The sequence below is a fragment of the Pseudopipra pipra genome, chromosome 15 (genome assembly GCF_036250125.1).
Source record: "Pseudopipra pipra isolate bDixPip1 chromosome 15, bDixPip1.hap1, whole genome shotgun sequence".
Lineage (NCBI taxonomy): Eukaryota > Metazoa > Chordata > Aves > Passeriformes > Pipridae > Pseudopipra > Pseudopipra pipra.
Window position 1 is genome coordinate 11,858,422 of NC_087563.1, and position 15,693 is coordinate 11,874,114.

Genomic DNA, 15,693 nt, shown 5'->3' on the forward strand with positions numbered 1-15,693 from the left:
GCTTCCATGGCTGTGCTGCCTGGACCTGGGGAGAGGCTCTGTCCGAGATTCCCAGAGGAACACAGAGCAGCTGAAGGGCTGCAGCATGCAGAGGAGTCTTTGAACAACCTTTCTGGAGCATTTAATGCCCATGGAAAGGAGAAATCCAGAACCCTGAAGATATCCCCTGCTCTTTCCCAGAGAACAGGGCTCCTGCTCAGAGCAGGAGGATCCCTCCACCCACCGCCGTGCCCATTCACCTCCCACCTGGGATGGGGTTCCCTGGAGCAGGGTCCCTGCACAGAGTGGGAGCACCCCTTACCCTCGTGCCCATCCACTTCCCATCTGGATGGGATTCCCCAGAGGGAGCACTCGGGCTGGGTTATCCTTTTGCTTTGACCCTCTGGGCAATTGGCAGAGAGAATTTTTACACAAAACTATTCACTCTCCCAAATCTCCCTTTAAAAGGATCTGCACAACCAGGAGTATCCCAGAATGATCCCTTTACAGCTGGACTCTAAAAGACCACGAGTCTACTGCCATATTGGCTGTAAATCATCTTGTAAGAAATCAGGGAAACACCCAACACATGGAAGACAGGGCAGACTTCCAGTGTAAAACACCACTTTCAAATGCAAATCAAAGTCAATGGGTTGCAGACCTCTTCTGTGAATTCTGTCAGATCCTGCTCATTACATGCATCCTCATATTGCCACTCCTGGCTTTAAACTGCAAATTTTATTCTTTAAACAGTTCCTATTGCAATGAGAACTACTCCTTTTAGCAAACATCAGAATTCCAGAGCATGGGTATGTTACCATCTCCAATGCTAAACCATAGAGTTAACACAGAATCCTAGAACAGTTTGGGTTGGATGGGAGCTAAAATCATCTCATTCCAACTCCCTGCAATGGGCAGGGACACCTTCCACTATCCCCAGGTTGCTCCAAGCCCCAGTCAACCCAGCCTTGAACACTTCCAGGGATGGGGCAGTCACAGTTTCTCTGGACAACCTGTGCCAGGACCTCACCACCCTCACAGGGAACAATTTCTTCTTAAAAAAAAATCTCTGATCCAAATACATGAGCATCACTTACCTGGGGAATAGAAAGATTCCTGGAAGATAGGTTCCCCACTGGCTATGCACACACCAGAGCAGATGCTTGGATGCTGGCTCTGGACCTCCCCAATTCCTGAAAAACCATCTCCTGGTGGCATGGTGGAAGACCACATACTAAAGAAATAGACCTTTGAGTGATCAGGCAAATGGTTGTTACGTTCTTCAACATGAAGTTCACTTCCCTTTTGCACTTCTACAAGACAGGTATAATTATATTCCTATTTTGTAGATTAATACCCTTTTCAACACACATGAGGGGTTTGTTTACAAACCATGTGACTAGATAGCAATGCTGTATCCAAACCTGGTGGTCTCCACATCCAGGTGGTCCTCACCACCACAGCAGGAGCTCCATCACTGACACAAGTGTATTGGCAGAGCACAAAAAAAAAATCATGCTTTGAGGCAAACTGTTACACAGATATATTTATTGCATTGCAGTCGTAGCAATTTTAAATATAAACATTTACATCTGGAAAGCAGGATATTGCAAATTCAGTATTATTCAGTATGTTCATAGCAGCATCAGCTTCCTAAGAAACAAAATATTTAGGAAGAGAGAGAAGGAATTACAAACAAGTTACACTCTCATTTATCACCATCTGACCCAAACATGGAACTGCAGCTGTGAAACAAGATATTGAAGTCCTTGAAGACGTCAGTAATTTCAAGACTGAAGTGCATTGTTGTACCTGATACCCCGCACAGGTTTCATGTGCCAAGGTGTGAGTCTAACAGTCACGTGCCTGGAGAGGGCAGATGGTGGATGCACCTGCATTACCTGACAGGGATAGTTTTAATAACAATACTTTGCACTTACCACCTCCCCAGATCCTTGCAAGACAGGCAAGGATTGCTCTTAGAAGTGTTGCAGCTGTGGAGAGTCAGGGAGAGGGAACAAAGTGACTTGTGAAGGCCACAGTGAGGAGCAGAGAGATAAGAATTTGTCAGCCTCTGACTCCCAGTCCCACGTCAGTCTGGCAGGTCATGCTGCTCCTCTGTGGTTCCTTAAGGAAGCTCTATAGGTGACTGATTGGTCAACAAGTCCCAGTATGTCCAACTACAGTGGACGTGTGCACTATCTGAAAAGAGGTCAATGCATCTGCTCCCCTCCTAATGCCCATTTTAGTTTCAGGCAAACCAAACACTTCTCTCATTTCCTCCTCTCAGAGTGATGTGTCTCACTGAACACACAGGACACAGCTGCACTTTGCTCTGAAGCAGTGAAAATCAGAAGCAATCGCTATAGGAGCAGCTTTCATTTCTTTCCTGAGGGAGAGCACTGATCTTTTGAGAGGAAAACAGGATGGATATGTTTTCACACAAACTGATCAAACTGGTTTTCATTCTAAACGAATACAAGGCTGACTGAAAGTCTCAGGTGCACTAATTTTTTTCAACAAAGTCATCCAAGTGTACACTACGAAGCTAGAAGCTAACAAGATAGTTATCCAGGAACATCAGAAGGCATTTTCCTTCCCTGACAGGCCTTCCCTGCCAACAGCTAAGAGCAAGAGCACTTAGTGACATCTAAAAGGACTTGTAAACATCACCAGACAAACATCTCTGCTATTTCTCCACTAAAGCAGTCCTTTCTCCTGCACCCCTGGGAAGCCAACAAGGACAACCAAGTCTCCTCCATCCCTGCCTCTACAGGGCAAATTTGCTTACTCGTTTTTTATCCCACTGGGTTTCCCCTGCAAAATTTTAAAGGTGGGATCAAACGTCAGTTTTTAGTGAAGGAGCCTGGTAGATATTCCAGGGGCAGTTCCTGTGCTGTGAAAGGCTCACAGCACAAGGGAAGCTGCACTCAAGGGCTGTCTCTGCATCCCCCCTTCCCCTACAGAGCACAACTGCCCAGTGCTGGCCTGATTGTGCCCAAGTCCACAGGCTAGAAAGCCACTTTCCATCTCAAGGAGTTATCACCGAGTAATTCCTCTTCACTCCTCTTTCTTTGCCTGCTTTCCCACTTTCAGCATGCCGTGAAAGGCTACAGTTGGGATAATGTACAGAGAGGTACATGTTATACTTACAGGAAATTACACACCTTTTTTTTTTTCATCAAGAAAAGTCTCCATCAAGTGCACCAATCCTGCAGTGCCTACCCAGACGAGGACCATCACACTGCCTTGCCTACCCTTTCCCAAAGGGCTTAGTTTTTTTCTGCTACTAATAAGTTAAAAAGACAGCAGCAAAGGATAACAGTTTTCTCCACATTTCACAGAATCACAGAATGGTTTGGGTTGGAAGGGACCTAAAAAAACATCTCATTCCATCTTGCCATGGGCAGGGACACCTTCCACTAGACCAGGTTGCTCCAAGCCCCATCCAATCTGGCCTTGAACACTTTCAGGGCTGGGGCATCCAGAGCTGCTCTGGGCAACTTGTGCCAGTGTCTCACTGCCCTCACAGTAAAGAATTTCTTCCTAATATGTAATCTAACCCTACTCTCTGTCAATTTGAAGCCATTCCCCCTTGTCCTGTCACTACATACTCTTGTAAATAGTCTCTCTCCATCCTTCTTGTCGGCTCCCTTCAGGTGCTGGAAGGCTGCAATTAGGTCATCCCTAATTGTCTCAGCTGAGAGAATCTCAATTCTCTCAGCCTTTCCTGGTTTGCAATATCTTAATTACAATAAGAATTCCACAAATTCTGTAATACTCTAGTTTTCCAATACTATTTCTAGTAAGTAATAGCTTTTCATAATGTTATAACGAAGCTGTCTTAGGATTGCTATAGTACACACCTCAAATTTTTAAGCCAATGTCAAGAAGCAAAAGCATGAACTGAAATAGTTCTGGGCTGCAGATGATGCAGACCTCAGCATTTATGTTTTACACTTGGCTGTGCAGGCAGGAGACAAAAATCTTCATAGTAATTGGCAGTATTTTGCAGTTATGCTCTGAGGCAGACACTGGCATATGTCTCAGCAGCTTCTCAGGGAAGAGCTTGCCTGGCTGAGGGAATCACTGCATCACCCCTGAAAAGGTGCAATACTGTGCCTTCCAGTTTTATCCAGTGGCAGAGCTTGCAGTGTAATTTGGTAGTTATAACTCTGATTTGTTTGATCAGAGATGGGAAGTTCACCTGGAGATAAACATCCTCAAAAACTCAGTTTGCTGTCCCTGCTGCTTCTCCATTTTCCTTCAAGACCCTGAATGAAGTAATTTTCCCCACCTGTGTCATTTAGGTCAGTGGCAGTAAGAAACAGAAAGGGTGAGTGTAGGCAGCATGTTGGACAGAATGTCAAATTCAATAAAAATTAGACACCTTTTTTTCTCTGCCTCTCTTTTCCTGGACACCTCTTCACCCACAGTGATTCACAGGTGCAAGTGGGTGGCTGCAACAGCAAACAAGGAAAACCTAGCACTGTGGGAAGGAAAATAAGTAACAAAATTATTTTTCAAAAATTTTTCAGTTTACTTCCAAAAGTACTATCATCCAAGACAAATAATTCTTCTGACCAAATAATTCCAGAAGTGTGAAGAGAACACTATGAAAATCAAGAACAGGCAAAGGCTATCTGGATTCAAAACTAGGTGGGCTAACATTCCTTACAGAGGGGGAAAAATCAGCAGGCAGTCAGGTTTATTCCTGGTGAGATCTTGCCCTGCTGAGGGAAAGCTGCAAAAGAAACGACGAATCCAAAAAGTGAAGGACAAGAAGCAGATGGAAAACAGCACTCACTGATTAATTCATTAATCACCTGGGGAGGACGTGCTAAGTACCTCTCTAGATCAGGAAAAAAACTTCCAGGCAATTAACAAGCTGGACTAGTCAGCTGAGAGAAGGAACTAAAACCACCCTTTTTTACAAGCTCCTTTTTTCCCCTCGGCCTTACCTCTTCTACTACCACAGCCCTGTTTAAGAAGTGTTAGGTAAAAACTGGGCAAAAACACTTCACTGTACAAATAAAACTGCCACTCTTAAAATTGAGACTTGGCTCCCTGCTGGACTGTGTTGGGAATGGAAAGATACACGATGACACCATGAGATATCTCTGTGACATCACGATCCAAGACTGTGGCATTACATCATTTCTGCACCTGGCATCGCCACATTTCACAAGTTTTGTATTTGTCTGCTGTTCTAGAAATTATCCTAAAAATTTCTCAAATTATCCCAACACTCCTTCAAAGTTAGTTCAGAAAACTGCTCCCTATAATTCGGTACCTCACCACAAACACACGTTAGGAACCACCGCTGAGCACCAGGATGAGCAAAGTCCTAGAAATATGGGACAGGGAACTGGTGGATCCTTCCCTGCCCAAACCTCTTTCACTCTCACACATCTTTCTGTCTCCTAGGACTGTCTCCTGCTCCTACTCCTCATTCCTTTGGTGTGTCTTTGCTCACAGCATCTTTGTGACACTGCAACCAAGAGAGGGAAGGCTGGGAGCAGACAGCTTTTTGAACAAAAATTTGATGCTGAGTTTGGAAAAAAAAAAACATGGACAGAAAAACCCAGAAAAAAAAAAAACAAACCAAAACCAAAGCTCATTTGTTTCCAAGGGTTGTTTTCTCTTTTTTTTTTTTTTTTTTTGGAACAGATTTATGTGAATACTTAGGTGAGGTAGAAGAATTCATTTCAGAACATGACATTCAATTTTATTTAAAGAGCAACATTATCTGAAGTTTTAAACATGCAAGTGACAACACACATAGAGGATCACTTGCTTAATCACAATCATGATGCTTGAAAGAGACAAAATCCATAAAATAGCATTTTAATAATGCGCTTTAATGCCAGAAAAAGTGGGAAAAGGAAGACATTTTGGAAGATCTGAAGTTGTAGAAGAGGCAGCTGTATTTAGGAAGCAGCTTGGAAATAAGGAGAAAGGTGGACAGGAAAGTAGGAAACAAACAAAGAAGCAACAAATAAACCATAAAATCTAAATTGGAAGAGAGAATTTTAACCAACTTCACAGATAAGAGGAGGAACATTTTAGTAATGAGGTAGTGCAAAAAAAGTAGACAAACTATAGTTTTTAACCAGGTTTGCTGACCAAGGTGATGATTCTGGAAAAACAGGTTAGGGATGATACAAAAATCAAGGCACAAACGCAAGTCTAAGCACCAGTATTTTTCATAAAATGTAAACAAAGGAACTTGTAAATGTGAAGCAACAAACACCTGCAAGGTTTCAGAGAAAAACTTCTGATTAAAGGAAACACTGAGACTTCCAGTAGCAACTGAGAACTTGGGGAAGTGTCAATGGACAAGGAAGGAGGGCAGGACAGCCACAAGAACATTCATGGCAGTTGTACCTTGTTTAATGCACAAGGCAATACAAAGCAGACAAATATAACTAAGAACATGAGGTAAAGAAAAGCAAGAATTCAATTAGATGTAGTAGTACACAGGCCTGAGGGTAGTCTGACATCCTTTGGGCAAATATGAAGGAAAGAGGAGAGGTCAAAACCAGCAGCCTCTGGCATGAATGGAAAAGGCAGAGAGGAGTCATCCTAAGCAACTGAAATAAAAACAAAGCTGTCAGAAAACAGAGGGGAAAAAACCCCCACAATCAAAAACAGAACAAAGAAAATATTCACTTGCAATAAAAGCCTCTGGGAAGTCAGGAGCAGAAATAAGCACCTTGTTTCTAGCTTCACAAAGCCAGAACAACTAGGGATGAATACAAGAACAGTCTTCATAAACCAGGGTTTAGAACATCCTGAAGAGACAAAGTACTGACAGGAGAAAGGGGGAAGAAAAAAAGGGAAAAACTGCAGAGCACAGGAACACAAACAAGAACAGCACAGCAGAGGAAACAAGAGCCTCTAAGAGAAGAATCTTTTCAGTGCCTGGTCTCAGTTCATAGTGGGAAGGGATTACAATAAAGCAATGTATAATAAGAAGCTGTAGATAGTATTTCATTTTTTTCTTTTCTTTTTCGCTCTTGATGAAACTGTTTTGCCTCAACAGCACTTTTTATTCTGAAGCACTTCTGTCCCAGGCTGAACCAGGATTTGCAGCTCACTGGCTCAGCTCAACAGCTGTCCAAGCCCCCTGTCACCTGAAACATTGACAGAAGCTTCAGGCTCCCCCAGAGGCAAAACCAGCTGCTTTGTGTGTCCAGGAACTCCTGCTAAATGATTTCTGTGATTCACCCAAACACCAGACATCCCCCTAAAGACAAGCAAGCAGAATGCTGCATTTGCAGCAGCAGATATCTATGTCACCCACAGAACAGTCACTCAGTTTAAGAACTTATGACCCCTATATGCAATATAAGACCTGATATAAAGCAATTTCCCAACTTCATCCTAAACACATGGATCTGCTGCAAAGCACAAGGCAGTTGAGATGAATACAGGAATAGCAGCATGAATTCTAGTGTCCTTGGACAATGAAGCTAACAGACTAGATAATGTAACAGCTTCATTTACCCTGAAACTTCTCCACATGACTCTCTTGGAAATCAGTTTATTCCTGCAGAACCCTGGCTTTAAAATAAAACACTGATGAGTTGACTTTGACTTTTATATTTCAAAACATTTTCAGCCACACCTCCGAAGCTCAGTTCAACTGGAATTAGATGATGCATCATTCACATGGATAGGAAAGACCCATGAAGATTTCTGCTCCATGGGAATTGCTGGAGACACAGCACCTCTAGTTTCAACAGAGAGCTTGAAAGGCTCTTAGATACAGTACAAGTGTGCTCAGCACAAACACATCTGAGAAAAACCCTACACCTTTGCCAGCTTCACTATTACACTAAGTAGTATATGGATGAAATGTAACAGTACAATTTTCCATCTGCATCCACAGCATTCACAGATAAACCCCAAATATGGAGGCCCCTGGATCAGCTACATCACCTGCTTGCTGGTGACACAGGGCCAAAGCACAAAGAGAAGCCTAAGCTTTGATATGGAAAACAAATTACAGTCCTATCATCACTCACATTAGATGAGCAGTTTTCAATTAAAAGGTTTTCTATCACACAGGGCAATAGCCATCAGCAGTATGTCACTCCACCTTTTTACAAACTGTTTCAAAATGACTGTCAGAATTATGTCTGGAAAAGAGGACACCCATGTAACAGCAGCAGATAAACTGTTGGTTTCATTAGCAATCTCCTCTTGAGATTTCTCAGAACATGCAAAAGAGCATTTCTGATTCATTGCAGGTGGAGATCTTATCTTAAGCTCCTTAAACATGTGCCACAAGTAGCTCCTATAACAGATTACACCAAAATACTCTTCCAACCCTCTCCATTTAGCTTCTTTTTAAGGAGCAGTGGGATCTGTGCTTACCTCCCTCATATCACAGAAACAACTCCATTGCTGACCTTGTCCTGAAACCCCCAACAGGGATCTAAGGAAGCTGCTTTGGCATCAAGCTCAGGATGCTCTACTTACAATTATTTCCCCTACCTTGTTATGGCAATGGGAAACCAGCCATGGTACCATCAAACTCAATGACAACTTTAAATAGCAATGGGAGCTGCTGCAGCAAGTCATGCTATCAAACAAATACGCTGACCAAAGCTCAGCCGAGTCAATGTGCTAAATGGACAAGCAAGACATTCTCTCCTCGAATAAAAATCTGGTTTATGTGACGTGTGAACACCTGTTGATAATCCACTTTGGGCCGCCTTTTCCTCCGGGACTGGCTTCGTGCACGGGCGCCACCAGCACCGGCACCCTCTGTGTGGGCAGTCCTGCTGCCCACATCAGCTTCACCTCCGGCAACCAAACTGTCACCTGGCGTCTTCTTTTCTCCAGCTCTGCCCGAGTGTTTCTGCCTCTCACGCTCCTCTTCTGCTCTCCCTCGTCCTGATCCAACTTTTGATCCCAGCGTCTGAGAGTCACTTGTCAGGGCCAGCTCCTCTGAGACAGTCTTTGAGTCAGCTCCCTTCTTCCCCGAGGACTCCTGAAGTTTGAGTCTGTCAAACAGCTGTAAAAGGACATTTGTGTCTATGACCACATTCATAAAACAAGAGAGGCTGCTTGTTCCACACGTGGTATTTGTGTGTATGATCCTAAATCAGAGCTCACAAGACACAATCAGTGAAGAATCTTCACCACCAATAAAGACAATGTTTTCTTACCCAAGTCAAACAGTGACACAAGGTGAATGGATCTCTTGCACGGTCATGAGTGTCTTTATGTGAGCATCAAGGAATTTAATTTGGGGAGCAACCCTGCTGTGTGGTAGCATTTAACTTTGGTCAAGAGCAACAGAGAGACACCAAGTTGCTCCATGAGCTCATTTTCCCAGTGCTCTTGTAATGTTGTCAGTGTTAGAGACATCCTTGTGTCATGAATGCCTAAGATAAGGGGTCTCCATTAGCAAAGGGTGCACACTGAAAAAATGAGGGATCTTTTGTGTTCCCCAAAGCAAACTGAAAGTTGCCGTGTGGGTATTCTGGGATGTGAGCAGATCACAAACAACAGAAAAATAATAAAAGCTACAGCAGCAGATCCAAAGCACTGCATGAACTCATTAATCTAAGAATACATGGTGCTGAAACTGGGAAAGAAACTGCTTTTACTCTGGCAGCATGCAAGCTCTTATGAAACACTGACAAATTAGAAGGATTCTTGGTTAGCCTGTCTCGTCCCAGCAACAGGATGGAAAGCCAATCCCTGTGAGAGTGGGCTAAAGGAACAATGACAACTTGATTATTTTTAACTAATCTTTAAAAAAGGAAGGGTGGGATCTATCAGAAAATGGATTTAAATGGCAGGAATTTGAAAGCAAACTCCTCACAATGAAACTGTTTAAATGTTTTTGTGATGCTTCTCTGATGTTCAAAAAGGCCCAGAGCTGTTGCCATACAACGGGCACAGCCCTGTCACTTTTTTTCCTCCTTCATTGTTCAGAAGTTCATTTATCATCTCTTCAGTTCTCAACTTGGTAAACAACTCTGTTTGCAGCTGGATCATAGAGTGTGTCTTGCTTTGGAGCAAGAATCTTGGGCTCCACAGTACCCAGGCTAGAAGCTCAAGTGACCAAAGAGCCGTGTTGTTTCACTGGCTGCAGACACAGACTGTGGCTCCACGAACAGCTGTACCAGAGGGATGCTCTGCCACATTCCCTGGCAGGACAAACATGGACCTGATCAGTCACAGGTGCAAAAAGCACACAGAACAAATAAATCAAAAACCAGAGAGTGAGCTTCTAGAAGCTCAGCATATTGAACTAAGCAGTGGCAGCAACTATGTTCTGAATAATGGGGGCCCTAAAGTGGAACTTTAGTAGCACTGAACTACGGCCAAAGTACTTTCAAAAAGGTCAGAAAACATTTTGGGTTATTTTTTTTCCCTCAGTTCAAGTCATTTTATAGTCATCTGTAATAAAAGGAGGTAAAATATTTCAAATGTAAATATAGTTTTCCAATCAATGCTCCCCTTTTACTACTTTGAAAAAGGAGATACTAATTAAAAAAAGAAAACTGGAGATGGTCACCTACTCGGGTCAGTGTGAGCTGAGGTTCTGCATAGAAAGCTTTGCCCATTACTGGTTTCCTGTAAGTCTCATCCACGTCTGTCAGGGCCTGGAGAAGAGAAAAGAAACGGAAAGGTCAAAATTAAAAGAAGACATTAAGCAGCTTTGGACCAGCTCTGTGTCAAGGCATAATGAAATTATGTTCTATCTGAGAGAAAATCCATCTCTCCAAAGAACAAACTGTGCTTTGGAGCTGGTTTGTTAATCATCTAAATTGTACTGAGGTATAAAAGCAGCAACAAAGCATTAAATCCATTCTGCATTACTTGCAAAACCTTTCTGAGCCTTGCCTGAAAAATCCTTCCCACCTCCCCATTTCCAAACTTTTCACAGCTCCAGGCTCGCAAATATTTAATTGCTGCTTTTCCATCCTCTGTCTTTAAGATGTTCATGGGGTAGAGTACAGGGAAAAGCTTTTGTCACTGACAGCCCAGTGATGTTAGGGAAAGAACACAATGAAGCAACAATCACTCCAAAAAGATTGGGTTTTGCAGAGAAACCTTTGGAAGCTTCTGATATTCCTTATATTCCACAATCATGAATTCTTTGAAGATGCTGGGAACTCTTCAAAGCTTCTCTCTCATCTAAACCCTCTCTAAAACGGTTGGGCACCTCCCAGATGGACCAGCCCAACACCAAGTACCACTTACATCTGAAATCCAGCACTTGGTGCCAGAGCAAATTAGTTTGTGCACCACAATACCACATTAATCCTCTCAGAATGTTGTCCGCTTAAACCTGTTGCAAATTTCAAGTTTTCAATATAACAGTTATAAATCAAGAGCTGGAACAATAATTACCATATTCCAGAATTTGTCAAATGCAACCAGAAACCCTGTGCAGACTCCACGAAGCCCTTTGAAAGTGCGGATGTGAACATTGATTTTGACACCATCTCGGACACAGCGATGAAGTTCCCCCAGAGGGCTGCCTTCATGGACTAAAACAGAAAGAGAACGTCACCAGTCTTCAACAAAATATAAAGAATCATAGAACAGAATCATAGAATGGTTTGAGTTGGAAGGGACCTGAAAGATCATCCAGTTTCAACTCCCTGCAATGGGCAGGGACACCTTCCACTATCCCAGGTTGCTCAGAGCTCCATCCCACCTGGCCTTGAACACTCCCAGGGATGGTGCAGCCACAGCTTCTCTGGGCAACCTGTGCCAGGGCCTCACCACTCTCACAGTAAATAATTTCTTACTAATATCTAATCTAACCCTACTGTCTTCCAGTTTTGTGCCATTCCCCCTTGTTCTATCACTACATTATCTTGTAACTACATATACAGAGAGAGAGAGAGAAAAAAAAAAGTAATGTAGAAATCTACTCTATGTACAAATATGGCACATCTTGGCACGACACTTGTCTTCACAGCAAAAGGAATGAGGAGTCCCAGAGCACTGTAACACACTGCAGCTGCAATTACCAGACCACCAAAATTCTTATTATGGTGGGGACAGCCAAGACTTCATAAAACATGAAGGTTTTGCTTTACATAACCCACAGTCGAATCAGCCTTAGCTGAAAATCTTTTAGCTACATTACAAATTCATGCTAAGTAATGCTAATTGTAAATAAAAGTGGTTCAGAGGGAACAGAAAGCTCATGGGGGCAGAGTTAGTTTCCCAGAAAAGACAAATGCCTTGTTAAGGCTACCCTGGATTAATTATGATCTGTGAATAAAGGATTGTATCAGATGTGTTCCTTTCCTTTATGAGAAGATTTCTGAAACAATGGCTCAAAATCCTTCAACAAACTAAACCAGACCACTTTAAATTGATGAAAATGTGTTGTTTCACTTCAAATTTCAGCAGCCAACTGAACATCCTTCAAAGACATACAAATCTTCAGCAGAGGAACACGACCCTAAGCAGCAGCCAGCAATGAAACCATGTTAAACCACAGGACAATAATGCTTTTAGCCAGGGCAAAACTGAAGGAATTCAGTACAACACATGCCTTACTTTGCACACACAAGTCTCATCTGCACACTAGAAATCTTTGCAACTGTAAGTCATCTAGAGGGTAAATCTTATTTACTTTACCACTTCCACCCACGTCATGATGAAGCCATCACAGTGCTAAATCACAGGTACCCATTTGCCTGTGCAAACACAGCCTCAGGGTTGCTGTAAAATTCCTACTGAGAGTCAGGGAAAAGACTTGGTCTAAAATCTCACACAGTTCTTCATATTAATAAAATATGTGAGTCAGAGATGATCTCTCACCTTGTGCTTTAGGGACTATGTATTCAAGGTTTGATTTGCACAGTGGAAAATGCTTCCTATGAGTGTAAAGTTACTGTATGACAGCTGATCTGCAGGATTGGGCTGCAGGGTAATTCACAGCCACAGCAGGGAAATCTAAAGCAGTTTCTTCTGAATTAACCTAATCACGTTTATTTTTTGAGATCCATTGTCCTCTTGCCAGCCCCCTCCAGCAGGATAACTGGAGGAAACTGGTTTCACGCAGAGCATAAGCTACCTCAGCACCTCCCAGCTTTGCTTATGAGGGTCTTTTTGTGAATCTCTGTGCCTCCTTCAGCTGAACTGATGATAAACTTATGTTCTGAATTCACAGATCCACCCTGGGAACCAGAGATGATACCACCACAACATCAGATTGATGCTTTTAATCAGTTAACAGTACTTTTTCTAACCAACCCTGAGAATTTGAATAGTAATTTAAAATCTAGATTTTTTTTTTTAATTTTAAATTCCAATATTCCCTTTACATATAAATTTTATCTACACCTTTTTATAAAAATCCAAATACAATCCTTATTTCCAACTTTGCCTCTGCCTGTCAGCAGCCTGGCAAACACTATACAGCTCTACCAAATCTAGACTGCCCACTTTTCCTTGCTGTGTAAGGTTCTGGCTTCTCCATGGCAAACCTCCAGTTTCACCTGATCAAAAGGGCAGAACACATCATCCAAAACCCTCTAAACAACCTGACATCTCAGAAAAAATATGCAATGCATATTTGTCCTTCCAATGCAAGGAATTTATTTTTGGAACACACCTCTTCTGCAAGCACCAGGGGCTGTAATGACCAGGCTCTGCATGCAGCTAAATCTGCCTGTGCATCATCCTGATGCTCTTAAGTACCAGGATTAATAACATATAGCAATGAATACATTGTGTTTTGGTGTCTAAGCAAGAAAAAAGTTCTGCTTTGGGTAGAACTGAACATTTTGGGCTTTGTCTTTTTATGTAAAGAACATAAAAAGGTGATGGTGGTGAAGAGATACTGATTAAAAAAAATCCCCAGTATTGTTAATTAAGAGCACTAAAGTTACATCTCATTTGATAGCAATGCCATTTGATCCTTGGTGTAGGTGCAGAAGTGGAACCCCTTAATGTTTAGGGGGTATTACCACAACTGCACATATACATTTATACCGAGAAACTTGTACATCATCACAACTGATGAATTTAGCAACATCAGAGCTACCTCCCACCTCAATCCACTGTTCTGCCATCATGTTAACAGAAACGCCAGTGCTGTATTTATGCCCACAGGATGTAGGGTTAGTAACCAAGTAACAGCAGTGTGTTACAGACTCACCCTGTGGTTATGATTTAACTATAAGCTGCACAGACTCAAATCTGATTCCTGGTCTAAAATAGTACTTTTGAAAGTCCAGCAGTTTCTCATCCCTTTTCCCCTTAAAACCAAGGGGATGTATGTCACTAACCAAATAACAGACATCACCACACCAAGTCAGACAGGACATGACCACAACAAAGTCAGTGTCATCTCTGCGGGAGCAGCTCTGTGAAATGCTGTTCCTCATTCCAGCACACCATTTCATAGAATCACAGAGTGGTTTGAGTTGGAAAGGAACCTTGAAGATCATCTCGTTCCAACCCCTGAGCTGTGGGCAGGGACACCTTCCACTAGACCAGGCTGCTCAGAGTCCCGTCCAACCCGGCCTTGAACGTCTCCAGGGATGGGACAGCCACAACTTCCCCGGGCAACCTGTGCCAGTGTCTCACCACCCAAGTACCATTTCCGACCGAACGCCATCACCCCCCCGCTGTCACCCACCCACGCCCCGCTGCCACCCAACCGCTTCCTCCAGCCACCGCTCTCTTCTCACCTCCAAACTCCCCAAAACTCCATCCCAACTGCACTCCGGGCACAGCCGCATCTCCCGACCCACCTCAGCCCCTCTCGCCATCCCCCCGGACCCCACCGTGCCGCTCCCTCCCACGGCACCCAGCCCCGGCTCCAGCGCCCGCCCCAGCGCCGCTCAGCCCCCCCGGGGCCGCGCTCCCTTACGGGGCATCCTGGTGAGGACATTGCGCGGTGCCCGCCGCCGCCGCGGCGCCGCCGCTCCTCCCTCGGCCGCGTCCTGCTCGGGGCCCGCGTTCACCATGAGGCTGCGGAGCCGCTGGATGCGCTCGGGGTCGGCGGCGGGCGGGCCCCGGCGGGCCCCGCGGGCGGCGGGCGCGGCGCGGCGGGCGGGGGCGGCGCGGCGGCCGCGCGGGCGGCGCAGGCCGCGCTGGAAGCTCTCGTACTCGGCGAGGTTGTTGAAGCAGGGCGCGGCGGGGAAGGGCAGCGGCGTGCGCGGCGAGTAGAGCGCCAGCAGCGGGTCGAAGCGGCTGGAGCTCACGTCCAGGCGGCCGGGGCTCGGCGAGCGGCGGCGCCCGGGGGGACCCCGCGGCTCCGCGCCCGCCTCGTCCTCCTCCATGGCCGGGCTGCGGGGGCGGCACCGCCCGCGGCCGCCACTAGGAGCCGCTGCCGCGCAAGGCCCTGAGGGCGGAGCGGCCCCGCGGGGCGAGGGCCGGGCGGGCGGAGAGCTGTGGGAGCCCTGGAGGTGCCACAGGTTCGTTCATTCGGCACCCTTCGTGTCAGTGCTGTAGCCGCACAGAACCACACAGCTTAGGCTATGTAGCTTCTTAGTGTAGCTTAAGTTACGTAAAAGGTCGGGGGTTTCTCGACAGACAGGAACTTCTCAAAAGATTGAGGGGTATCTTTCTTCTGGGAAGTGGAAGTGGTAAAAGGAACACGAAGCTTGCAAACTAGTCAAAACTGTCCTCGTGGTCGCACGCTGTTTCAAAGGGACACTGATTCTAAAGGGCTTGACGATGTGCCAAAAGTAAGAGTTCCAGAAAAGGGCAGTG

The 15,693-nt window shown here is 44.7% G+C and overlaps 1 protein-coding gene across 2 annotated transcripts; it reads right to left on the reverse strand.

Moving 5' to 3' along the window:
• Nucleotides 1-696: 696 nt before the first annotated feature.
• On the reverse strand, nt 697-15,283 carry LSM11 (LSM11, U7 small nuclear RNA associated). 2 transcript variants are annotated; one of them, XR_010434529.1, is made up of 5 exons: nt 14,849-15,283; nt 11,359-11,498; nt 10,524-10,607; nt 7,541-9,004; nt 697-708 (listed from the first exon to the last, which is right to left on the reverse strand). XR_010434529.1 is itself a non-coding variant. In XM_064671926.1 (4 exons), the coding sequence occupies exons 1-4, from the start codon at nt 15,258-15,260 to the stop codon at nt 8,606-8,608; spliced, it is 1,035 nt and encodes a 344-aa protein (XP_064527996.1). In that variant the 5' UTR covers nt 15,261-15,283; the 3' UTR covers nt 1,511-8,605. The 2 variants fall into 2 exon arrangements, 1 of the variants encoding a protein (XP_064527996.1); XM_064671926.1 differs by lacking the exon at nt 697-708 and having other exon boundaries at nt 1,511-9,004.
• Nucleotides 15,284-15,693: the final 410 nt, after the last annotated feature.